Source organism: Rhinatrema bivittatum, chromosome 2 (assembly GCF_901001135.1).
Source record: "Rhinatrema bivittatum chromosome 2, aRhiBiv1.1, whole genome shotgun sequence".
Classification (NCBI taxonomy): Eukaryota; Metazoa; Chordata; class Amphibia; order Gymnophiona; family Rhinatrematidae; genus Rhinatrema; species Rhinatrema bivittatum.
The window spans coordinates 295,575,979-295,602,689 of record NC_042616.1 but is presented as its reverse complement, the minus strand read 5'-3'; the positions used below and the strand labels follow the sequence as shown (position 1 = coordinate 295,602,689).

General features: G+C 45.9%; 2 protein-coding genes across 2 annotated transcripts in view; one reads left to right on the top strand and one right to left on the bottom strand.

Moving 5' to 3' along the window:
- GLB1 (galactosidase beta 1) overlaps positions 1-13,082 on the bottom strand; it is a 110,551-nt gene extending 97,469 nt beyond the window's left edge. The window contains exons 1-2 of the mRNA XM_029589648.1: positions 12,941-13,082; positions 2,446-2,615 (exon numbers count right to left, since the gene is read on the bottom strand). Coding sequence (XP_029445508.1) covers positions 2,446-2,615; positions 12,941-12,997 — 227 coding nt within the window. The 5' untranslated portion in view covers positions 12,998-13,082. The remainder of the gene's footprint in view (positions 1-2,445; positions 2,616-12,940) is intronic.
- A 775-nt stretch (positions 13,083-13,857) lies between these two features.
- Positions 13,858-26,711, top strand: part of CRTAP (cartilage associated protein) — a 56,206-nt gene continuing 43,352 nt past the window's right edge. Inside the window, exons 1-2 of the mRNA XM_029589649.1 lie at positions 13,858-14,568; positions 19,330-19,479. Of these exons, the coding sequence (XP_029445509.1) occupies positions 14,083-14,568; positions 19,330-19,479 (636 nt within the window). The 5' untranslated portion in view covers positions 13,858-14,082. The remainder of the gene's footprint in view (positions 14,569-19,329; positions 19,480-26,711) is intronic.

Below are 26,711 nucleotides of genomic sequence, written 5' to 3'. Positions count from 1 at the left end.
TTTCAGCTTGGAGAAGAGACGACTGAGGGGGGATATGATAGAGGTGTTTAAAATCATGAGAGGTCTAGAACGGGTAGATGTGAATCGGTTATTTACTCTTTCAGATAGTAGAAGGACTAGGGGACACTCCATGAAGTTAGCATGGGGCACATTTAAAACTAATCGGAGAAAGTTCTTTTTTACTCAACGCACAATTAAACTCTGGAATTTGTTGCCAGAGAATGTGGTTCGTGCAGGTAGTATAGCTGTGTTTAAAAAAGGATTGGATAAGTTCTTGGAGGAGAAGTCCATTACCTGCTATTAGGTTCACTTAGAGAATAGCCACTGCCATTAGCAATGGTTACATGGAATAGACTTAGTTTTTGGGTACTTGCCAGGTTCTTATGGCCTGGATTGGCCACTGTTGGAAACAGGATGCTGGGCTTGATGGACCCTTGGTCTGACCCAGTATGGCATTTTCTTATGTTCTTATGTTCTTAACACTTGCTTCTAGAAAGTTCTGGACTTTCAGTTTCTGCTTTTCAGCAGACTAAAGTTACACATGCAAAAACACATAGGCTAGATAGGATTGTTGTTATTTTGTTTCTTTGTGGCAGTGGGGCTGGGCCAAACAAGGCAGAGGAGTTAGTTAAGATGGAGACAATATGGAAAAGAGCGGAGGTAGAATAAAAAGGAACAGAGGAGTACGCTGGAAAGAAAAAGGGAAGAGACTATCTGGGAATATTTTGAAGAAATTCCTTTCCTGGGTACAAAAGGAAATGATGTTAAAAGTAAGCAGTACATAAAACGGAGATTCAGGACCTAGATGCAAGGATGAAACATCATAATAAAAACAGCTTACTGGAAGAAAATGATGAGTTAATGTCTGAAGAACAACGCAGATGAAGTGGTTAGTAAATTAAAGAATTCTCTTTGCAATGCATCCTTCAAGACTCTCTCTATGCCTCTAAGTATAAGTGTTTGAATAAGTAGATTCCCAAGCTGTTTGCTATGTTACTAGGAGAAAAAAATAAAAAGGTTGTTTAGCTAACCCATATGACTTGGTTAATTAGTTAAACTAGGCTTTGAAATCTCACTGTAACTGGGAATCTCCAGGTTTAAAAAAACCCATCTCTGGGTTTGGACTCCAATTCTCTTTCCTCCAGTGTTGGCAGTGTATTAAAGAGATGTCTTTTCGATGAATCACTGGAAGTGCTCCCTGATCCTAAGAAATTATTTCTTCAAAAGGCTATTCGACTAGTGATTCAGTCCATTTTAGCAACATGGATTTCGTCACAGCTGCCCAGGATGGACCAGTGGAGGGCGAGACTGTATAAATTCTTAGATTTTGAACACGTCCACTAAAAGCAAATCTAAAATGTCACTCACTGCTTCTTTAACTATATGGCAAGATTACCGGGTCACTCTCTCTCTCTTTCCGGCCATGCATGATTACATAACTAACTTTTGAGCAGTTCTGGTATTGATCTTTTACTATAATTTTGTTTTAGGTTAGACTCTCTCTCGCTCTCTTCCTATTATCGAGTATTACCATCTACTCATGTGCTAATGATAACTTTGAGTAGGGTGGGGAGGCTGGGCGGGGAGGGGTTTGTTCGGATCCCTGTTGGCAAGAGATTAATACTGTATAAAATGTATTTTTGTATGCTCTCTGTACATTAATGTTTGCCTTCATTTGGAAAACAATAAAGAAATGATTAAAAAAAAAATAAAAAAAAAACACGAGATGACACTGAGCGGGCACTAGAACCGCAGCGGAGATAGGAGCTGAGGGGGATGCATCTTGGCACTGCTGCTTCCCTGTCTCCTGCTGCAGATTGGCTCAGTTTGCTCACCAGAAGAAAATCAGCAGCAGGAGGTATGGCAGCTGCGTTGTCCGGGGACCAGTGCTGACAAAGGTCCACAGATTTCTTGCCAAATTGGGCTGTTTTGTGAAATGCTCTGGAATTTTTTTTTTTTGCAGCATGCCATCTCACGCACATAGCAAGCTGCTGCTCGCTGTGTCCCAACTGGGGGTGGAGTGCGGTTATGTAGGCAGAAGCAGAAAACAGTGTTTTAGTCATGCCCCCTCCCCTCTTTCGGGTTCCTGATGACGTACTACTAGGACTATTAGGCAGAGTGACCACCTAACACCATGTCAAGGAGGACAAACTGAGGCAGTTCTGCTTTTGCCCCATTGCATGCTGGGACTTGTAGTTCTAATTTGCCCATTGATTTCTCTAAGGACATCAGAACCACATATCTATGCATGCAGTCGGCTCGGCCTGTCCCCCCTCTTTCACATCACTACATTGTGAGAATCTAGGACTTGATAAAAATGCAGGATCCAATATAAAACATATTCTCTCTGGCCTTAACCATAACAAGTGCCAATAAGTTAGGAAGCCCATCTCATTGCAGACAATAGGGAAGAGACAGAACAGCACATGGGCCGCACGAACTTACGTTTGGATGGCATCCAGGCCGGCCATTTTCATTTTGAGAAGCCGATCCTTCCAGTAAAAGCGCGGCACGCGAGAGTAGTGAATGCTGCCTGAGATGTAGCGGAAAGGTTTGCCATCCTTGCGGAAGCAGCTGCCGTCATAATCAATCTCAAAGGTCCTCTGCAGCGCAGCCTGTGTGTAGGAGGATTAAAAGCATTACTGCATTAGCTTCCTGAACCCAAGGGTTCAGTGAAAACCTTCCAGCTATGAGATCCTGTCTACACGGGGCCCACAGGATCACGGTGCTCACAAATCTGCCAGTGCCTCAGATTTAAATACAGCATATATCAATACTGATTATCATCAGTGCCATGATTTGTTTAGTGCAGACCAGACGTAAGCAGATCTGTACACACACACACACACACATAAAATGGACAGTCCGTACTCCTTGGAGCTTACAATCTGCTCAAAACAGACAGGACACTTAATGAAAAACAAATAATGAGGCTTTGAACTAAGACAGCAAGATCAGGACTGAGAAGATTTAAGGTAGGTGGGATTAAACCGTGTAGGGGGTCAACTTTTAATCAAGTATCACATATAAAAAAGCATGAAGGCAATACTATTCCAACTCTTTTCCAGTGCTGAACTTCTGTGGCCCACCAAAAAGACGCTGAGCTTAAAATACACTAAGGGAAATTGTAACTTGCTACACGAGAGATGGTTAAGATCCGTAACAACTGCAGGAATCTGAAGGAATCCTTCACTGTTGAATTAAGCACCAATGATAAATTACACGATGGACAGCAACACAGGCTGCAGATCCCAGCAGGAAGCTGTTGCCACATGTCACATGCACTCCTACCGCTGGCAGCCCCCAGGGGCCACGGCTTCCCCGTCAGACTATGGGAAGATGGCAACAAACCAAAGACAGGAAGAGGCCGTCAGGTGACCTGAAAGAGTTTTGCTTAGCTTTGATTCACCATAAACAGCTGCTTAGTCAAGGACAAAGAGGGTAGAAAGGGCAGAAAAATGAAGTCTGAGTAGGGAATGTGTGTTAAAGTTAGCACCCTCGCATGGAAATTCCATGCTTATGAGGGCATTAGCTATTACCTCTCAATGCAGAGAGGTGCATACCATTAACTTACTGCAGTGGGAGTTTAAACATTAAAAAAAAAAACCCACAAACAACTTAGCTTGTTGGTAAACTGTGTGCTGAATTTCAGCACACAGTTTTAACGCTCAGCTTTTTGCATCACCCCCAGAGGGTGTGGTAGTCTCAGGATGTCAACATAGGCACGTCCCAAGTCAGCCACTCGCTGTGCGTGTCCCTGCCTCCGCAGGCAGCCCGGGTCTTGGGGGGAGGGTCAGCTGTGCAGCGGTCTGCTTTGACCCCAGAACAGCGAAACATGCGCCACAGCAGCCAGAGGCAGGGATACAGCAGGGGTCAGGTCATGTCCACCCCCCCATCATTTTGTGGCAGGCCCTGTCAGCCAGTGTATCTATAAATTTTCTTTCATGGTAACCCAAGCAGGGCTAAACTGTCAGTCTAGGAACTCAGTTTCAGGTATTATTAAATTATTTTGTTTTTCCAAAAAAGAAAATCAAATGGTTTTATCCACAGGGTAGCAGGTTTCAGAAGCTGAGCCCATAGCACCCCCAGTAAGTGCCTTGCAAATGTTAGCCTTGAAAAACCTTTAAATAGAATCTCTGTGCATTAGGGTACGTACGTGAGGCTGGGCAGAGAGCAAGGGAGAAAGCTGCCAGAGGGGATGGCAGACTTGGTAGAGGTGGGGGGAAAACTGAGCAGGAGAGGGGAGAAAGGACTGAGGGTTGAAGGGGAGAGAAAGGGCAGAGAATTGTGTAAGCCAGCGTTTCCCATGCTGGTGTGCCTTTAGCCCTGATCAGTTGTGCCATGGGGGGGGGGGGGGAATCACCAGTGCCTATTTCTCAGATCCAGGCCCGGTACCTGGGGCTCTCCACTTAGCACCTTGCAGCAACAAGAGACACCAGCGGTGGCTCTTGAACGTGTAGGAGCTCCTTTCTGACAACGTATGTGATCACGAATGCCTCTTCGTCCTAGCTACAGCATTAGCCAAGGAGTGGGGTAATTAAGGCGCAGCATGCAGGGCATGGATAACCAGACCCCGCTTTGTGCAGCGCACACAGCACCTCCTCTTCCACGTCCTTCCAGCCTCTGTCCTACCTCCAAGGAGAGCGAGCTCTGAACACTGGACATGACTCACTGAGTGTTGGGAGCAGCAGCAGAGGAGCAGCTCCGGCAGCTACATAATGGCAGCCAAGGTAACTAATGTAGGCCAGGATTCATCATTCTGTGTGTCTGTGTGGAATGATGAAGCCTGCGCTACAGGGGGGCGGGGGCGATAGCCTGCAGCCGGCCGCACCACTGTGGTGCGGTTTTGCCTGCTGCGGTGCAGCCGGCTGCAGGCAATCGCTGGTATAGCGCCACCGTAAAACATTATCGCCGGCAGCGGTGCCGCCTCCGCTTAGCATAATTCCGTCCCCTCCCCCTAATTTAAAATATTACCACCGCGATAAGGGCCTATCGCGGCTTGGAAAATAACCCCCTTAGCCAGCTGCCTGTTCCACACCGATTTCTCCCTTATTATGCACTTGTTTATAGAGGGAGCTAGTCCATCATGAATGGTTCATGTGTTTTTCCCTCCGCTCTCTCCCTTTATTTAAAAGTTTAAAAGAGAGAGACTGGAGGGGCTTTCAGTGCTTCTCTGGCTTTACTTTTGGCCATTTGAGTCCGCTCCATGTCCACAGTGCCTGCTCCCTGAAGACTGGTGTGCTACCCAACATTTTTGTTAATGCAGGTATGCTTTGGGCTTGAAAAGCTTGGGAAACACAGGTGTACACACACACATAACCTGTAAAGAATACCTTCGGAAATGTGTACTCCACAGAGTACACATTTTCAATCTTGGTTACATACTGTGATTGACTGAGGTCTCTAACCCACCTTTTTTGTGTGTGGTGACCTCCCGCTCTCGGTGGCAGAGTGTTGCACTTTAAAGTGTCTAGATGTTACAATTTGGGTACCACTAGATGGTGAACACAAAGGGGGTCAGCTAAGAAGAACACCCTCCTTCCTATTGGGGCATCTAACCAAGACAAAAAAAGAGGGTCTGGAAGCCACCCAAGAAGTCCCTCTGGGGTTGAGGAGGAAGACAGAGGTTTTTAAAAAAGAAGAAAAAAAAAAAAAAAATCAGATGGTATCACAAAGATTGGTTACTTTTTATTCTATTAAAAACTCTTCTATGAAGCATTTAAAAAACTCTTTAAATATATACTAAAAGCATTTTTTCTATATCTTTCTCAATTTAGAAATATCCAGTACTTCCCCAGAAATTCAAATCATCTAGGATTACTTCTACTAAGTCACGCAGTTAATCAGATAGGGGCGGATTTTAAAAGGCCTGCCCGCCGGCGGCCTATTTTGCATAGGCCGCCGGCGCGCGTAAAGCCCCGGGATGCGCGCAAGTCCCGGGGCTTTGGAAAAGGGGCGGGGAGGGGGCGTCGGGGGGCGTTCCCGAAACGACGTGGCATTTCGGGGGTGGGCCTGGGGGCGTGGCGCCAGCCCGGGGGCGTGGTCAAGGCCTCCGGACCAGCCCATGGGACCGGAACCGGGAGCGGGGCTGCCGGCCGGCACGCGCAAAGTTACGCCTGCTGAAAGCAGGCGTAACTTTGCCGACAAAGGTGGGGGGGGGGGCGAAGGAAAGTTCCCTCCGAGGCCGCTCCGATTTCGGAGCGGCCTCGGAGGGAACAGGCAGCGCGCGCTGGGCTCAGCGTGCGCTGGTTGCACAAATGTGCACCCCCTTGCATGCGCCGACCCCGGATTTTATAAGATACGCGCGTATTTTATAAAATCCAGCGTACTTTTGTTCACGCCTGGTGCGCGAACAAAAGTACGCGATCGCGTATTTTTTTAAGATCTACCCCCATAGGTTTCATTTACATCAAAAGAACTTATTTCAGTGTCCTTATGTTCTACATAACTGTGTTATATTCTTAAGTACTGAGCCTTTGTCCTTTATGTTCGTGAATGAGTTTCCTGTCAGTAATTCTTTTTTCTTTCACTCTACATCTCTTTCTCCTTTATCAGTTCTTTTCTATAGTGTATTTTCTCTGTGTCTGTTGGCTTTTTTTTTCAGCTCAGGCCTGGCTATTTTGTTTGGTTTGTGTATATTCACTTAGCTGTCATCGGACTTCTGTATCCGCCGCTGACTCTGTTGTCTTCCTCTCCTTCTCCGAATCTTCCTCCTCCTAACCTACCTCAAACAAATGCAGAGAGATATACTAAGATGAGAGCGTACAACACAGGATGAAGAGGCAGAAATAATTGGCATCTCAGAGACCTGGTGGAAGGAGGATAATCAATGAGACACTGTGATACCAGGGTACAAATTATATCAAAATGATAGGATGGCTCAAAATGGAGATAGGTGGCGCTATATGTTACCGAGAGCTTGGAGTGAAACAGGATAAAAAGTTCTGCAGGAAATAAAATGCAATGTTGAATCTTTATGGATAGAAATCCCAAGTGAAAAGGGGAATAAAATAGCAATGGGGTATATTAGCGTCCACCTGTCTACAATGAACTAATAGACAATGAAATGCTAAAAGAAATTAGGAAAGCTAACAAAATCAGCAGCACAATAATGGGTAATTTCAATTACCCCTGTATTAACTGGGTGAATTTTACATCAGGACACTTTAGAGAAGTAAAGTTCCTAGATGAAATAAAGGTCTGCTTCATGGGGCAGCTGGTACAAGAACCAACAAGAAGGGAAACCATTTTAAACCTAGTCCTTAGCGGAACACAGGATTTGGTGATAGAGGTAACAGTGTTGGAGCCATTTAGCAGTAGTGATTACAAAATTATCAAATCTGACTTAACTGGAGGGGAGTGCAAAAAAGAAGTCTACTATGACAGCATTTAACATTCAAAAAGGTGACTATGATAAAACGAGGTAAATGGTTAGGAAAAAACTGAAAGGAGCAATTGCAAAGGTTAAGAGTTTGGCTCAGTCATGGATGTTGTTTAAAAATACCATCTTGGAAGTCCAGAACAGATGTATTCCACACATTAGAAAAGGTGGAAAGAAGGCTAAATGATTACCGGCATGGTTGAAATGTGAGGTGAGAGAGGCTCTAATATCTAAAAGAATATCTTTCAAGAAATGGAAAAGGGATCTGAATGAAGAAAGCAAGAAACAGCATAAGCACTGGCAAGTCAGATATAAAGAATTGTTAAGGAAGGCAAAGAGAATTTGAAAAGAAGCTTGCCATAGAAGCAAAACCTCATAAAAATGTTTTCAGGTACGTTTGAGGTAAAAAGCCTGTGAGGGAGTCATTTGGACCATTAGACAATCAAGGGGCAAAAGGAGCTCTTAGGGATGAGAAAACCATAGCAGACAAACTAAATTAATTCTTTGCTTCAGTATTCACTGAAGATGATTGTAAGAGATATACCATTGATCACAATACAGAAGCACCTCCTCTCTTAATAATCTCTCAATATACAAGCAAAACAGAGAGGGAAATAGAATGTAATCCTATTGCCAATAATTAATTCCAACCAAGAGACAATATCATATGCTTATGCTCAAGAGTTTATAATCTGCTGTCTCTCGCCCGCAATGGGCCGCAGGCAGTATTCAGCCTTCTCAGCGAATTTCATATAGTCATTTATTATCTCTTGTTCTGAACATTCCACAAAACCATTTCTCTTTTATTGAAATACTCAATTTTATTATCGCATCTTTTGCTGCATAGTGTATATCAGCCTAATAAATTAAAATTAAAAAGAATATTTAGCCGCACTGTAAATCATTCAAAACCTGACATGGGCCATGTTTCGACTGAATAGTCTTCTTCAGGGGAAATCTTTTTTTTATTAATTAACGGCACTATTCTCAGATCCTAAAATACAAAAATAAAAACAAGCACAATCACTCTGCACACACATTTTACAGGACTACACCCTCTCCTCCAATTTCTCATGGTGAACCATCTTTACTCTAACATTATATACCCTACTCGTCAACAAAATCATCTATTCCAAAACTTCATAAATCAAAAAATACAGAATTGCGAACTTATCCGGACAACTTAATACGTCTCTAAACGGATCACAACATGGCGCCTCAGCGTCTAAGTCTAAGTCAGAAATAGAAGAATAAAAATCAGACTAGAGAGAACAGATCTAATGTCCTCTAGATAATATTTGCTGCATTACATTGATGTTAACTGTAAATAGTATGAAACAGTATGTGACGGTTTAAGGGTAATTGTGAGATCCTGTACCTGGATCCCCGAGCGCTTCTTTACATATCTGCAGATAGAAAAAACAGTGTATGACGCTTCAAGGTTGATTATAAATTCCTGTGCCTGAATCCCCAAACGCTTCTTTAAATAGGTGCGTTTTTACTGAGTTTTTAAATTCGGTGTGATTCACAATTTGTCTCAGCATATTAGGAAGTGAGTTCCAGAGTAAGGGACCCGCCACCGAAAAGGCTCTTTCTCTGGTTAAATTCAATCTCGCTAATCTCACTGTAGGAACATCTAGCAAATTCTTATTAGCAGATCTAAGACTTCTCATTGGTTTATATAACCTTAGCGTGGAACATAACCATGTTGAATCGGGATTATGAATTAGTGAATGAATTAATGATAAAACCTTGTATTTAACACGATATTTAATTGGAAGCCAGTGTAATTCAGATAAGATGGGTGTGATATGGTGCCTCACTGGCAAGCCTGTTAATAAACGGGCTGCAGTATTTTGAATCTGTTGTAGTGGTTTTAGAGTAGAATCGGACAAACCTAAGAATAGACTATTACAGTAGTCCAATCCAGAAAATATAAGGGATTGCAGAATTGTTTGAAAATCAGATTTAAACAAAAGTGGTTTTAACCTTTTTAAAGTATGCAATTTGAAGAAAGAGGTTTTTACTAGATGAGAGACATGATTTGTTAACGATAGCTTAGAGTCCACTTGTATTCCCAAGTTACGTGCAACTTTTTTAATTTCCATAACCTCATTTCCTAATGTAATTGAAGGCGGTGGACTATTTACTAAGTAACAGAAACTCAGTTTTTTTTTTTAGTATTAAGTTTAAGTCTGCTATGACTTAACCACTGCTCGATGGTATTTATGTATAACTTACATAAAGAAATAGTATCTTTAATAATTTATAAAAAAAAATGTTTATAATATTTTTTGTGCAAAAATTAACTAAACAAAAGCAGACCATTCAATTTCCTTGTTTAGGCCAGCAGGGATTAGAGAGTTAAGTTCATAGACCCAGCATGGCTATGACTGAAAAACAATCTTCAGAGAACTAACAACAAAGAAAGGAGATAAGGCTGATGTTCTCCTAACGCTTTCCCTCTCTGAGGAAAAAGGAGACTGGAAGCTACGTACAAGCTGAGACTGCTCTGCCCTGGATAAGCTTCTTTTCTTATATTTTCCTCATAAGTTATGCCCTCAAAAAGAAAAGGGAAAGTCGGAGTTTATCCCTCCACTCCAACGATCCTTCCAGGGCAGCGGACAATCCCGCAGTGCACAGCAACCCACTCACAAATGGAAGGGGCAAATATCCCCATCGATGTGGCGGCTGGAGAAGGAGCCTCCATCTCATCCGGGGAGGTCACCTTGAGGCCCCCCCCCCCCCCCCCAGCCCTGAGGAAATATTTGTCAGCAATCCTCCAGGAACCCCCAGAAACTGCTTTGCTAATCAATGAGCCTGTGAGCGCTTCTAGCAAAGTGGAGGGAACAACAGGGGAACCTGGAACTTTAAGTTCCGTGACGAATTTGGAGAACGGGGTCCCTACTGCACAAGAACTTTTACCTCACTCAGTCGTAATGCAGAATCCCTATATTAAACCAGCAGTAGTGACTCTAGATTCCATTTGGGAGCTTGCAGCACGGCTAGGATCAGAGATGTACAAAAAAGTGTTCCCTTCAAATATCTGCTTGTGTACAAAAAGTGGATAATCTTACTCAAGACTGTAATACCAAACTAGAAGAGCAACAAAGGCGTATTCAAGGGCTTGAAGATGGAGCAAAAAAAGGGCTGGAAGTACAATCCACAATAATACAAGAACAATTGGTATTAAATAAAAAAAACTGAATTAATGGAAAATCGTCCGAGACGTCTTAATCTCAGACTTCTCAATTTTCCTAAAGTTATGGTGAGCAGCCCAGGATGACATTAAGGAGATATCTAACTGAGGTCTTAAAAATACCACTAGATAAATTACTATCATTTAATAGGGTTTCTTTCCTTCCCTTTAGAAATGTGAGAGGAGGAGATGTTCAATGTTCTCAATTGAATTTACAAAATTCTAGAATCCTCCACAATGGAAATTGTGGAAAAAGAGCAACCCTATTAGTTACATTTGTGTATGAACCAGACCTCAGTTCTGTAATGCGTAGCTATTTTCAGAATTTAGGGGTTAAAATTTTCATGGGCAATTTATACAGATATTCCTTGACCTAGGCAGACCAACACAGGAGAGGAGGACAGGAAGCCCGAGCATTGGGGGCAACATTCCAACTGAAGTTTCCAAGTAAGTGCATTTTGAAACTAAATAATGAAATTTATGTTTATTTTTGCCCCGAACAATTAAAAAGGTTCATAGATTCACGCAAAAGGATGCTCTCTGCCTCCTCTCCTCAAGTAAGTCCCATTAATCAGGGATAAGTTAATTTAGGTGGGTGTACATTAATGCTGTTTCACTGTTTCTTCTTTTATGCTCCTTTATATTATTGGTCTCCTATTTCCTACTCCCACAAATAGTGGTCTAGGTTAAAAATGATTTGTTTCTATAGAAATTAATGTATTTTTGTTAATAATTTTCTTTGTTTCTGTGCAAAGTAAATGACTTTGTAATAATTTGTGAAAATTTAATAAACATAAATTAAAAAAAAAAAACAAAAAACTATTTATCCCTATTTGGTTGCAATTTATTGCTGACATTTTTTTATATGGTCTGGCTCCATCCTCCAATTTTACACTTTTCTTGAGTGATTGAACCAATGTGACTCCAATCTTCGCTTCACTCATTCTACATCACGCCATCAGATACCCTTTCTTGTTATTTTAGTGACTTCCATCCCTGCAAAAAAAAAGCCTCAAAAATGAATGCCAGCTCTGAAGCTGGCATTAAGTCTCGAGGAGCCCAAATATCATGGCAATATTAAGTTGGAAGGAAAAAAAAAAAAAAGAGCTAGAAATGTCCCCCCAAAATAAATAAATACATAGATAGATAGATAAATAAAGTATGTGGGTGGTCAGGTTAGGGAAGCAGACGCTCTAAAATTGAGCGTCCATTTTCTTAAGTGGCTGACAACCACCTCTCCTGAGTGAACGCAGTTTCCCCTGGTGCCTCCTTTTTACCACGGCAGCTCATTTGCATGTAGCATTAGGAGCCCCGAAGAGGTGAATTAAGGGAGCGGGCACCCCTATAACACGTGCCAATATTGCATCAGCCCATTTGTGCTTACAGATTACCCTTTAGAAAGTGTTCCTCCCAATGCAGCTCCTGCAAACCATGGTCCCATGTCAGGGGACAGAGCTCTGCTATACAATCATATTTACTTAATTTTTATATTGAATAAATGGTTTCTGTTTAAAATACCTGTATTTACTAACTTTGGTTATACAATACACTATTTCAACAACTTCTGACTAAAACCATTGTACTGAAGTTTCCAGACTTTAAGTCTTTTGCAACATACCTTCTGCCCTTGTTTGCTCAAATTTCACCAATCTGATGGCATTGGAGGGTAAGGGGAGCAAAGGCTGAGTGCCTGCCTGTCGACAGGTCACGAGTACCTGTGTTAAAGTACTGTAAACAACAATAATATTTATACTGCTGGATGGCTCTATCTGGAACAAGCAATAGATGATGATGATGATGCATAAATATCCCCACAGGAAAAATGGTACCAAAATAAATAGGAAAAATACTTGATGTAGCCTCTAGCCTTGATAATCTCATTCAGTGCTAAATTTAGTATGCTTTATTGTTCCTATTCTTTGTTGATCACAAAGTCTTACTAAATCAGGCCCTCAGTAAGGGGCTGTTTGTCTCCTGAGTAGCATGACGCGCAATACTCATGATCACGAGACTAAAATCAATCGGTAATAAAGCAAAAGCTGCTGCCGCGTAACTCCATAAAGTGCCACCACCAGGTTTAACACTACAGCCGGAAAGACAGATCCAGGGAGCTTCACAATAATAAATCATAATTTCTTTCAGGACGGAAACCCCTAAGAATGAAGCATCTATAGCAGCAGTCCCGCCGAGTAGAGACACCGCACTGCAGGTACACCCCTGTGTATTCTTATGTGCCGTCTATGGGCGGAGGGTGCCATACAGCTGCACGTGTGCTGTCTGAGGGAGAGATGAAAGTGCTAGGCTGTACCCCCCAACCCCTCGACGCAGACAGAGATCAGAGGGAACGCAGCGGCACTCACCGCAAGAGAAACGAGTAGGAACAGCAGCACAAGCAAGCTCTGGGGCAGCGGAGCCATGGCCAGAAGTGCCGGTGGTAGCACCAGCAACAAAAAAAACAGGGTTGAACTGGTGATCAGGTGACAAAGCAGATAACCCCTCCCACCCCCCTGTAAAAGCAGGAACTGGGAGACTGCTTGGGCGAGGAAACAACAAGCTCCGCCCCTCCACCCGGCAGGACTCAGCTGATTGGCGCCAGGCAGGAGCAAGACCTAGAAGAAAGCAGGGAAAGCGAGAAAACTCCGCCTACTTTCCTCCTCTCCCGTCCATCCCGCTCACCTGATTGGCCGCGGCCGAGCAGGAACTGGGGATTGGCAGGCACGGCAGAGTCTGCGAGATAGGGAGCCGTCGTTTTTGTAGTTCTTTGTGGAGGGAGCGGGCCATCACTTAAAAAATAGCGGAAGGCACCGTAGGCTAGTCTGAAGTTAATAAGTGGAATTTTCTGTCAGTGCGGAGCTAGCAAGCGCTTTATATTTAAGCAGGTTTGGGATTTACTTCTCGAATACTGCACGATGGCTCCAACTAACAGGCCGATACAGTACAGCCGGAGCGCACTGTTAACCAGCGATTGGACGCCTGTTTTCCATGCGCTAGCTTTACCCCTTATTCAGTAAGGGGTAATAGCGCGTCGAAAACTGGCTCTCCTCCGGGGGTCGCTGTCATTGGAGGAATATCCCTGGAAGAAGAGGAGCGGAGGAGGATCCAGAGCTAAAGCTGTGGAGCTTTCGGAGCTGGAGTGCGATATAAAGCAGTGCGAGAGAGCTTCGGGGCCGGGTGTTGCCAAGCTTGGGGCAGTGATCCTCCTTGTGCTGCGAGCATCTCGCACTGCTTTATATCGCACTCCAGCTCCGAAAGCTCCACAGCTTTAGCTCTGGATCCCCCTCCGCTCCTCCTCCTCCTCTTACAGGGATATTCCTCCAATGACAGCGACCCCCAGAGGAGAGCCAGTCCCCCCCCTCCTGCCTAAGATCCAGCGAATGAAGTGCTGCCCCTCTCCCCCTCCCTCGGCGGGGCTCGAAGTTTTCTTCGGACGGGTTTCGGACTTTTGCTGCTGCTGCTTGCCTCTTTGGGCTTACGTGTTGCCGCCGCGGGGACGGATCGAGGCATGGCGCCGGCGCTGCTCTGGTGGTGGTGGTGGGCGGCGGCGGGCTTGGTCGGGGCGCAGTACGAGCGCTACAGCTTCCGCAGCTTCCCGCGGGACGAGCTGATGCCCCTGGAGTCGGCCTACAAGTACGCGCTGGACCAGTACACGGGCGAGAAGTGGACGGAGAGCGTCACCTACCTGGAGATGAGCCTGCGGCTGCACCGGCTCCTGCAGGACAGCGAGGCCTTCTGCAACCTCAACTGCAGCCTGGGCGGGGGGCCGGCGGGGCGGCCCGCGGACGGCGGCGGGGAAGGTGGCGCCGCCGCGGAGCGCTTCTCCGGCTTCCCCGAGCTGCAGGTCTTCGGCGAGCTGCTGCGGCGGGCGCAGTGCCTGAAGCGCTGCAAGCAGGGGCTCCCCGCCTTCCGCCAGACGCAGCCCGCCCGCCCCACTCTGCGCGAGTTCAGCCAGCGCGAGCCCTACAAGTACCTGCAGTACGCCTACTTCAAGGCGAGTACCGGGGACCACCCGGGCACGGGGCGAGATCCCTTGTATTTAATGTTTTAAAGTTCCCGGTAATGCGTGCATGATCGGGTCTCCGGAAACTTTCACTTGGGGCCGATTGTCCCTCCACTCCCTTCCTCTATACAGTAATGGGGGACAGAGAGAGATGAAGGGGGCTTGCACGTGGATGAGAAATCCCTGCATTCAGGGCTGGAGTCTCCTGAGCGCGTTTCTGTAAAAAGTGAGGAGCCCGCTGCCGGTCAGCAAAGCCCCCCGAGCAGGTCATCCTGACAAGTGGCTTCCCCCCCCCCCGAGCAGGTCGTCCTGACAAGTGGCTTTTCTATGGGCTCGGGCCGCTCGGCTAAAGTCAGGGCCTGTTGGGGAGGAGGAGGAGGCGGGGGAAGGCCGAGTTGCTTTTGCCACGTCCCAGAGAGTTAAAGAGAGCAGCCGAAGTTTTACTGCCGCCTGCCGTCGAAAATGCCGGCTGTCCCGAAGTCTCACGGCCGCCGCCGCCTCTGTCGCTAGAAAAGAAAGAGCTTCGGGACGATGGAAAGGATAAGTGCCCGCCGCTCTAGGGCACCAAATATAGGCAGAGAAATTTTAGTTTAGTTTTTTGCAGATAAATGTAGGCGTGGACGTTTGGTCTGTGTTGTTAAGTATCCCATCTCCGAGGGGACACGGGTCATTTTCGTGGGTTCCATAGGCCCAGTCCTGCATCCTCTCTCCTCCTGGAAGTCCTCCAGTCTGGGCAAATGAAGGGGAGGGCCCCAAGGAGTCGGGGCTGTGCAGGCTGCAAGCACAATGGTAAATGTGAAGCAAGGCCGTGCTATTTTAGTTACTAAACATACACATTTTAATTCAGTTCACAAGGTGCACATTCTGGTTACAATTTAAAACATTCCAGAATTAAATAAACCAACATCTAACTTGCAAAAATAAAATATTTTTTTCTACCTTTGCTGTGGGGTTTGTTTTCCCCATCCTATGCTCGGACGTCTCGACTTTCATTTTGTCTGCCTTACCGAAACTTCTTTCCCTAGTGGTTCCTTCCAGTTTGCATTACCCTATTCCCAATGCCCTCCAGTTCTCTTTCTAATATTTTTTTTTCTCCCTATGTCAGTTCCGTGCATCTCATTTCTCATCCTTTTCCTTCTGTGTAACTTTCTGATTTATCTCATCCCTCATCTCTTATTAATCCATGTCCTCCTTCCCAACCTCCTCCTCCCCCCGCCCCCATTACTCCCCTCTGAATCTTCCATCATCCTCTTTCTCATTGCCAGACCAGCTTTTCTTCTCCTTTAATCTCACTCTTAGTCCTTCAACTCACTTTTTCATTTCTTCTCCCTCTCTCTATTCTCACCTTTTCTCTCTCTGGCAGGGCTATAGCAGCACCATATCTCTTCCTCTTTTAGGTAGGCTGGGGGAGGAGAGGGTGCATCCACTGAATGTGGAAATCCGTTCATGTTATTATAACCTTACTAGACCGTGGCAGGAGCCCTCCTGCTCCTCAGGGAAGTGGGGCCACCCACTTAAGCACTTCAGAGGCAGTAGCATTCCAGTTCCTTATGTTGCAGGACCTGAGCAGCGCGTCCCTGGCTCCTCATGTTGGCAGACTAACATAGGGATGGAATACTGCGCGCACCTGTAGTCCCAATTCCCCAATGATACACCAGACACAGTAGTGGTATTTAACTTGGCCGCAGTTTAATGCAAACAACCTTAACCCGAGCCCTTACAAAATATAACTTTTAACAGCCCCCCCCCCCAACCGCCCCACCAAAAATTTTGCCCTCCCCATCTTCACCGCCTTGCCTCCAGTGGTGAAGTGACATCTTCCCTCCCCTGTCCCCGCCTACTCCGCCTCATACCAGCGAGAGTAAGCTCACACCGAGAACTTTAGCCCCGTAGTTCTCAGGTCCTCCCGTGTAGCAGCCCCCCCAACTACACGAGGCTTTCCCCCCCCCCCCCCATCCCTACCACCATATCACTGCCCCATTACATAGACCCTTTGGGCTGAGGTTTACCGCCTCAACTGCGACAATGTAAACAAACTTCCATAACAACATTCCTCGAAACTAACCGCAACATAGGGTGGGTGGGTGGGACAACAAGTAAGGCCCCTGCTGACTCTTGCTGCTTCACCGGTAAATGGCGCGAAACGCCCTCTGCCGGCTGGATTTGAATGCTGGGAAGCAGTCGTGTCCAACGATCATTGGACCCTGCTTCCCGCCTGGCTAACTCCGCCCCCCCCCCCTAGCTGCGCACGGCCTGGCCTGCAGATTCCCCCCATGTTATATTTGCAGCGCCAGACTTGCTGGCGCTGCTGCTTGGATAGGAGCTGCTGCGGACTGCAGCACATTTCGTCAGATCATAAACTGACTGTGTTATTGACTGCAAAATCTGGAAAGCCCTACAAACTGCTTTAAAGAAAATCAGCACAGGTGTTGTTTCTGAAGCATTTCTTTCCTCTAATTATATCATCAAATGGAAATCCCAGAATGGATAAATAAGTAAATAAAAGATTTCAAAAACATCAGTGCAAGACCAGCATTATTTGTGCACAGGGGAAACCCACAATGCCTGCTCCCTGCATCCCTTGCCTGCCAGTGATTTGTGAATGGATGCCCAGCCTTGCGGCTGTTTCCTGGGTGGCTGCTTTCGCAGCAGACTTTCAGGAAGGGAGCTCTTGCTGCGGGCTGACCGCTGGCCTCTTCAGAAGCGCTCTGCACTGCAGCAGTGTGCCTTCTGGCTTTGGCCTCTGTGCCGACAGAGTTAAAGCAAAACAGAAGTCCCTTTTTGAAGCGTGACAGTCATTTGACTGTGTGATGGTGGAAAAGGGCGACCACATAACTTTTTACAATTGTCATGTGCTTGTCCACTACCTTGCCACTTGAGGTTAATGTGCCTGCCTGCAGATGAAAAATGGTGGTCCAATATTTTGTTTTATTTCTGGGTGCTGTTGGCCATCTGGACTTTGCTACCCAAGGTTTGGATATGTCCTGCAGGTGATGCATTCAGGCTAGGAAAGGATAGTACGGGGGGCGGAGAAGAATTAAAAATAGTCTCTGTCTTTGAGGCGGAGTAGGCGGGGACCGGGGAGGGAAGATGTCACTTCACCACTGGGGGCAAGGTGGTGAAGATGGGGAGGTCAATATTCAAAAGCCATTTAGAGGGATAACAAGTTCTCTTCCTAAATGGCAAGTTTTGCCATATTCAGCCACCTATCCGGCTATAATTTAGCCAGATGAAAAAGAGGCGTTTCTGGGAGGGGTTATCTGCTAACTTTACTGATTTTGAACTATATCTGGCTAAGCTAGCTGAATAATTTTAGTCCTGCTTCAGAGCAGGCCTGTAGTTTATCTGGAGCAAGAAACAGAGGCCAGTGACTACAATCAACGGAAAAAGAACAGAAGAGTGGCACATTACAGAGACAAATATGAAAAAGGAATAATGAACACGACTGTAAAAGAAATTGGTTAATTTATTTTAGTGGTACCAATTTCTTTTACGATAGTGTTCATAATTATTCCTTTTTCATATTTGTCTCTAATGTGCTACTCTTCTGTTCTTTTCCTATAGTTATCTGGCCTTGTGTGCATTAAGCAGACATTTTCAAAAGAGATCCAGTTAAGTAGCACGCCTTAGATTAAAAAAAATACAAAACACAGTTGCAGGCCTCCCATCCCGATTTCCCCCCAGCACCACCACAAAAGTCCCAACCCATCCATTGGCCAGGACCCCCAACCCATTGAAATTTAAAAATTAAAAAGATATCGCCAATGACCAGGCCCGGCCTTCCCTCCTCCTCCTCTACCTATACCTAAAAGAAATTGTCTCCTTGACAAACACCCCTGCCTTGCTGCCACCCTTCCTCCAAAGCCCTCCCTCCCTTCCTGTACCTGCATCACAGCCCTCCTTGTTTCTATCTCAGGATCGTAGTACAAAGCAATCCCGGGCGCTTCCAGCATTATTATCAGAATAATAGGGGGAGTGGCAGACGCAATCAACACCAATATCGTTATCATTTTTGCATTTACAAGAGGTTGGGGTGAATGCGGTCCTGACAAGCAGGTGGGTTAGGACCTCTGTGGTGGTGTTGGTGGGAGGGAGAGCTGGGAATCAGGACTTAGCGGGATATCTTTTGAAGAGATCCTTTTAAGTAGCTAGTTGTCTGGTCACACAAAGCCAGTTGACTTCAGGCCTAACTGGCCATATTCAAACGCTGGCCATTAGGGTGGTTAACATTATCCAGCTAGATGTAGCTGGATAACTTTAGGCTAGTATATTCAGCAGGACATTTATTCCGCTGAATATATTGACTTAAGTTTATCTGGCTAACTAGCCAATTACTTATCCACTAACTGGCCTACAAAATATTGAGCTCCGAGTACATCTATATGCAAATCCACTTTTCTGAGTGGTGCTTTCAATGCCAATGCCATTGCCATATGCTGTTCTCAGAGTTTAAAAAAAAAAAAAAAAAGGTACGTTTCATTGGTCATTAAAAGCTTGAACGCACATCCCAACAAAGATATAATTTTGTTTCTACAAGACATATATTCTCATCAACTGGGGACTTATTACAGTATTAGCCAGCAGCAGAAAGGCACCTTTTTTAAGTGTGTGATTCCTACATTATGGAAGCATGATTAAATATTTTTTTAGGAGCAGGCAAAGTGTGGTGTAACTGCAAAATTCTATTCTGTTCTTTTGTTTTTGTTTTAATGGTTTTAAAGATGTCTGTGGATATTTTTTTTTTCCTGTTAGTCTGGCAATGTTCCAAAAGCCATTGCGGCTGCTCACACCTTCCTATTGAAGAACCCCGAGGATGAGATGATGCAGCGGAACATGGCCTTTTACAAGACCATGCCTGACGCCGAGGACTATATCAAAGATTTGGAGACCAAATCGTACGAGGTGGGTACGATTGGGGATTAGGAGAGGAAGCTTTGTGGATCCATTGGCATTCCCAGGTCACTCTTGCCTGAATGCTTTATTGGGATGGGAGCAGCTCAGTCGGTGTTAGCATGAGCAAGGATCATGATTATAAAATCGCAGCCGACTAACCACTGGCAGTCAGGGATGGCTATGACATAGATGGAATTACTGCGACCTGATGTGGGGCAGTTTCAGGACTGGGTAGTAAATAGAGCACATTGAACGTAGCATGACATGAATAATGAGAATGTTGGCCGCATGGATGAGTGTGGTGATTTGCTGGCTGCTGATTATCTGTTACAGGAAATAGACTAGAGTCGAGTTATGAATGTATTCTTTGTAGACATATTGCTTGTTGGGCAAGCATCATTGTGAGAAGTGAAGGATTATCAATACCATATATCAATGGGTTATTTATGAACATCTGTCCAAAGTTGAGAGTACCCTCATAAATTTTAGATATTTTTTGGAACTTCTCTTATGCAGTTAAAACAGTTTATGTTCAAGGTTACTTCCCTTCAAAGTTCAGCATTCCCTTTAGAGCTCAAAATTCTTAATCTTGGAATATCCAAGGAAGAAAACCTGACTTAGTACTATGTTTCAAAGTTCTGCATCAGGGATCTCCTCAAGACATGATGGTACTTCTTCAGCTTGTTAATGAGGCATCAATATTTTATTCCAATCACTCAAATAGCTGAATGCCTGTTCCCTTCATTATCAGCTGAATATCTGTTCCTGGGTGTATATGTATAGGCCTTTCATGCCTAATTTGACATTTTGTAATTTTGAACTGTTCACTCTTGTACACTACTTTGAATGGCATACAAAGATTTTAAATAAATTATTGAAAAAGAGAGTATTTCCATAGGCCTGGGGAGGGGATCTGCTTTTGTGTCTGGCTTAAAATTCTCTCTCCTCCTCGGGGATAGTATTTGAGAAGGAATGAATGAAGAGAGAGCGGTTTTAAGCAGTGTACCGCAGGGATCGGTGTTGGGACCGGTCCTGTTCAATATTTTTGTGAGCGACATTGCGGACGGGATAGAAGGTAAGGATTGTCTTTTTGCGGATGACACTAAGATCTGTAACAGAGTGTACACGCCAGAAGGAGTGGAGAGAATGAGACGGGATTTAAGGAAGCTGGAAGAGTGGTCGAAGATATGGCAGCTGAGATTCAATGCCAAGAAGTGCAGAGTCATGCATATGGGGAGTGGAAATCCGAATGAACTGTATTCGATGGGGGGAGAAAGGTTGATGTGCACGGAGCAGGAGAGAGACCTTGGGGTGATAATGTCTAATGATCTGAAGTCGGCGAAACAATGTGACAAGGTGATAGCTAAAGCCAGAAGAATGCTGGGCTGCATAGAGAGAGGAATATCAAGTAAGAAAAGGGAAGTGATTATCCCCTTGTAGAGGTCCTTGGTGAGGCCTCACCTGGAGTACTGTGTTCAGTTCTGGAGGCCGTATCTCCAAAGAGACAGAGACAAGATGGAGGCGGCCCAGAGAAGGGCGACCAAAAAGGTGGATAGTCTTCATCAAATGACTTATGAGGAGAGATTGAAGAATTTAAATATGTATACCCTGGAGGAAAGGAAGAGCAGAGGTGATATGATACAGACTTTCAGATACTTGAAAGGTTTTTTTTTTTTGTTTTTTTTTATATTCTGTTTATTAACATTTTTCAAGTACATGAAACAACTTTACCAGTAAAACTAAGAACCCATAACAGTTTTCTCCCCGTCCCTCCCCCCTCCCATATGGTATTGTCCAGCCTGTTTCGCGATGAGTCTATGACCACGATAAGCGTTAGTGCGATAAGCTCCTGTATCCTCTGCCTGTACGTCGGGTGTGCCCGTCCACTGGCATGGCTTCTCCAGATCTGGTAGACAGGAAAAGAAAAACTGAGCCTCAGCCCCACGGATCCACGTTGTGGCACACTTTAGGGCGAAGATATTCAGTGAAAGCAGTCCATATTAACGAGATACGTACAGATCTCTTTGGCTCCGCAGCCGTCAAAATGGCATATTCCATGGAGCACAACTGCACCATCTTCCTGAACCAATGTTCCTGGCTTGGAGATTCCGGGTTTAACCAATTTGCCAGGATAACCTGTTTCCCCACCAACCCCGCCCGTAATATAAAAAATCGTTCCGGCTCAGATAAGGGGGTGGGCATTGAATCATCCATGCCAAAAAACCAAAGGTTGGGATCTGGAGGTAGACCTCTTTTCAATAGACGGCCACACATGCAACGAACCTGCCTCCAAAATGTGGACACCTCTCTACATTCCCAAAAACAATGGAAGTAGGTACTCTCGGTCATGTGACACTTAGGGCAACGAGGTGTCTGTGCAATTTTCATTTGGTAGGCGCGCTGAGGTGTAATGTGACTGAGCCAAAGAAATCTGTACTGTAGTTCTTGTAACAGCGCATTTTCTGACAGTGCAGGCAAATCATGGAAACATCGTACAAACTCAGTGAAAGTTAACGAAAACAAAGGCCACTTCAGCCATCTAGCATATATGGGTTGGAGAGGGCTGGAATCTATAAAACCCATAAGCTCTCTGTAGAAAAAGGAAACCGAGGCCTTCTGTCTTTTGCCCACATGCAGCATGTCCCTCATTTTTCGAGTCTCCACCGTATCAGTAAGATGAACCTTTTTTGATCGTATGAAATGTGTAACCTGGGTGTATGCAAAGATATCTTCCCCTGGTAGGGAATATTGCTGCTGAAGGAACGGGAAAGATAATAGGTCCCTCTTTTGCTCATCAAATAGGTCAAAGATGTATGTTAACCCCAGAGTTTTCCATCGTTGAAAGACTCTACTACTGTTCCCCGGAGGAAACAAATCGTGGCCAGCAATGGCAAGATTTGATGTAAGGGGGTTCGGGACATGTCCTATTTTGCAGAGCAGCTGCCATGCCTGCCTGCACGTCTGCCATACTACCTGCTCTTTAATAAAAGAAGGTATCAACTGGGTGGGGATTTGTAGCAAAGGGTTTAAAGACGATACCCCATACCATTCTGATAGAAAAGAGCATGGGGTAAAAACATTTAGTGCAAAAAGCCAATCTTTGACGTGACGCATATTACATGCTAGATTATACCAGACGAGGTTGGGGCACCCCAGTCCTCCCCCATCCTTGGGTGTCATGAGAGCCGCCATGGGTATACGAGACCTTTTCCCCCTCCAGAGAAAAGAGCGCAAGGCTCGCTGAAACTGATGATGGTCCTTATTAGTTATCCACAAAGGGGCCAGTTGGAGTATATACAGCCACTTAGGGAGCAGGACCATTTGGAAAAGTTGTATACGCCCCATCAGTGATAAGGGAAGGGACGACCATCTCTTCATAGTGGCTTGAGACGTACGCAGCAGAGGGTGTATGTTCACCTGGTAAAATTGGGACATCGTTTTAGGTATGAATAGACCCAAATATTTTAAAGTGTCAGACGCCCATTTAAGAGGAAAGGCTGTGGGCCAGTGTGATTGTAGTGTACCAGTAACATCTAAAGCCTCGGATTTGGTATGGTTTATCTTCAGCCCCGCAAAATTTCCATATTGCTCTAAGATGCCCAGTAACCCTGGAAGGGAGAGCTCCGGTTGTGTTATGTAAACTAGCAAATCGTCCGCAAAGGCGGCCAACTTGAATACATGTTTTGGGCCCCAAAACCTTTCACCTCCCGGCACCCGTCGATTTTCCGTAGCAAGGGGTCTAATGCTAATATGTATAATAGAGGTGACAGGGGGCAGCCCTGCCTCACCCCTCGCTGTAGGTCTACAGTGTCTGATAACTCATTATTCACCCATATGCGGGAGGTGGGACTCTGATATAACAATGCGATGTAGTGCAAAAATTCGCCTCGTATGCCAAACCGTTGTAAGACGGAAAAAAGATATGGCCAAGCCACCCGATCAAAAGCTTTTTCTGAGTCAAAGCCTATCACCAAAGCTGGGGTGCCTTGCGCTTGACAAAGGGACATTGCGGTTAATAACTTTATAATGGTCCCAGTTGGTTTTCGCCTCCGTACAAAACCTGTCTGATGATGCGAAATTAGATGTGGAAGGAGGACTTTTAGTCTCTCTGCTAAAACTTTTGCTAGAATTTTTAGATCGCAATTTAATAAGGAAATCAGCCGGTAAGAAGCGGGGCTCACCGGGTCCTTCCCTGGTTTGGGGAGAACTATAATATGAGCTTCATTAAAGTGTGTAGGGAACTTTCCCTGTTTTAGCCCATCTCTGAAATATTCCGTCAGGGGTGTGCTAAGAAAGGGTTCAAGTATTTTGTAAAAGTCGTAGGAAAAGCCATCCGGGCCCGGGGCCTTTCCGGGCTGAACGGCTGAAATAACCTGCGTAACCTCAAACGACTGGATCGGGCGATTCAGAAAGAGGAGTTGGGAACCTGACAGGGTAGGTAGGGCAACATCCCTGAAGAAATGGTCTTCGGCTACCTCTCCCCCCTCAGTCTCTGCTTTATACAAATTTCTGTAGAATTGTCGGAATATTTCTCGGATCTCCTGTGGCTTGGAAGTATCCTTACCTGCGGGAGTTTGCAAACGGACAATGGTGGATTTATGTCTCCTAATTTTTATTAAGTTAGCCAGCAGGCGACTGGGCTTGTTCCCGTATTTGAAGAAAGATATCTTCCCCTTCTGGAGGTACGACTGCGCTCTAGCGTCTAAGAGTGTGTTCAATCGGCCCAAGATGCTATAAAACTCAGTTCTGTGTTCCTCCGAATTTTGTCGATTTAAGGCTTTTTTTGCACGGTGTAAGAGGGCCTCTAACTCTATAATGGACTGACTGATCCGCTTATTGCGTGAATGTACGTATGCAATCATTTCCCCTCGAAGCACCGCTTTCGCGGTTTCCCAGAAAAGCTGCGGGGTAGATTCGTGCTGCCCGTTGTGGTGAGCATAATCTTTCCATTTATTTTTTAGGAATTCCCTAAACTGGGCGTCCCCGCGCAGGAAAGCAGGGAACTTCCACAGTCGGGTTTTATGTGTATGAGACGGTTCTGAGTGGTTATGGAGACTGGGGCGTGGTCTGAGACCACTAGGGCTTCAATCTCAGCAGTGAGTACAACAAAAAAATCCGGTTTAGAGACGAGGATATAGTCTAAGCGTGAGAGTGTGTTGTGAGAACGGGAGATGTGCGTGTAGTCCCTTTCTTGGGGGTGGAGTGTGCGCCAAACATCCAGGAGCGCTAGGTGTTTACAAAGGAATGCCACGCCTTTTTGGGAGTTGCTGTTCCGTCCTTCTCCGGTCGGTTTTGGGGCAGCACTTCTATCTAAGGTCGCCTCATGCACACAGTTAAAATCACCTATGACGTACACCGTTCCCTGACTATGCACTTGTAGTAGGTTACATAGGGTCACAAAAAAGTCATGATGGTACTCATTCGGGGCGTATACATTACAGATGGTAACTGGTCTGCCATTCCACGTTCCTAGGAGGAGAACATATCTCCCCTCGGGGTCCGCTATGGATTTGGAAACTTGAAAATTTGCATTTTTATTTATTAAAATCGCGACACCCCCCTTCCTGCGCGAGGCCGCCGCGTATACACAGACGCCCACCCAGTCTCTTTCCAGTTTTTGACTCTCCTGCACTGTGAGATGCGTCTCCTGGATCCCTGCAATTTCTGCCCTGAGACGCTTAAGATGGGCCAATACTTTTTGTCGCTTCACGGGCGTTCCCAGCCCGTTTACGTTCCAAGATATCAATTTAGACATACCTCCTTAGTAGTAGGGAGGTACCGCTATGATTCTTATTCGTATCAACTAGAGAAGGGGGCCCCCAGCTCAGCCTCCCTCCCTCGCGCCTCCCTTGAACTCTTCCCAGTGGGTTCCAGAGTGCATACAGGAGCGTGCTACCTAAATAGAAGGTGGTCACTTGTACCTCATGAACACATATGTCTGCCTTATCCACAGGCCAACCAATCCCGTCCCCTCCCCTCACCCCTCCCGATCCCTTCCCTACCCAAAACCCCCCACACCCATAAACTTGAATTCCTCCAGAACGACCCAGAGGCATAGAGATCACAGAAATGTGTCCAGGGTCCCCACTCCATCCGCTTTAAGATCCCTGGCCTTCGGCCCATAGAGTCAACGAATGCCTGAGGCCTATTTCAAACGGCCTGTGGTCCCAGCGCTAGTCCAATCCGGTACACTTGGCTCCATCGTGGAAGGCCGGGTCTCCCAGGCGTAACCAAAAAAGAAAAGAAAAGACAAAAGGGAACAAACCCCCAATAACATAGAACAAAATGCCCGCTGTCCGGGCCTCCTCCCCCGGCACATGTCCGCCGCCGAGGGCCGCAGCCTTTCTCGATTAGACCCAGAGGGGAGGGGGGGGGGAAGGGGCCGCGAGAACCCTCCTCCAGGAGGGCACCCCAAAAATGGCCAACAGCGACTCTCACCCCAGAGTGGAAAAGCGGGTGAGAATGGGCTGGAGCTTGTTTTGTTCCCCCCCGGCGGCAGTTGCATCTCCTTCGCTCGGTCTCCGCACGGGAACGTACTCCGTAGGGGTTTTCCGGCAAGTCGTCCCCCCTCGAGAGCTCCCCCCCCCCCCCCCCCCGTCCATCGCCGCCTCCATCAATAATTCCCTTCAGTGCCAAAACTAGCGAAATAGGAAAAATGTCAACGTTTTCAACAAAAAAAAAAAAAAAAAAACTTCAGATTTACTTGCGCTCCCTCCTGTAATGGATAGGCCCAGGGGCGTCTCAAACCGCCGCCATAAGCGGCATTACCTGCGCTCCAGGGAGTCTACAATGATCGTTGTCTCAAGGTAGGTTGCCTGGATCCGCCATCGCTGAGAAACATTAGCGTCCTGGTCCTGTGTTCATTTTGTCCACGAAGACTTTTGCCGGGGCTACTGTGTCGAAAAAATGCGCTCGCTCCTCGTGCCACACGCGTAACCGCGCCGGGAATAATAAAGAGAACTTTATTCCGCGGCTGTGCAGCGTGGTGCACACTGGGGAGAAGGCCCGTCTGGCCTCTGAAACCCCGGCCGAAAAGTCCTGGAAGACTCGAATCGCAGTCCCTTGATAGGTAAGTTCCCGGTTGGCTCTCGATGCTCTCCATAGTTCCGCTTTATGGGCGGAATTTAGTATTTTAGCAATTACCAGGCGGGGACGGGTGGGATTGTCCCTTTTCACGCCCAACCTATGCGCCCGTTCTACAACCAATTTACCTTGCAGGTGCGGAAGCATCAGCGTCGACG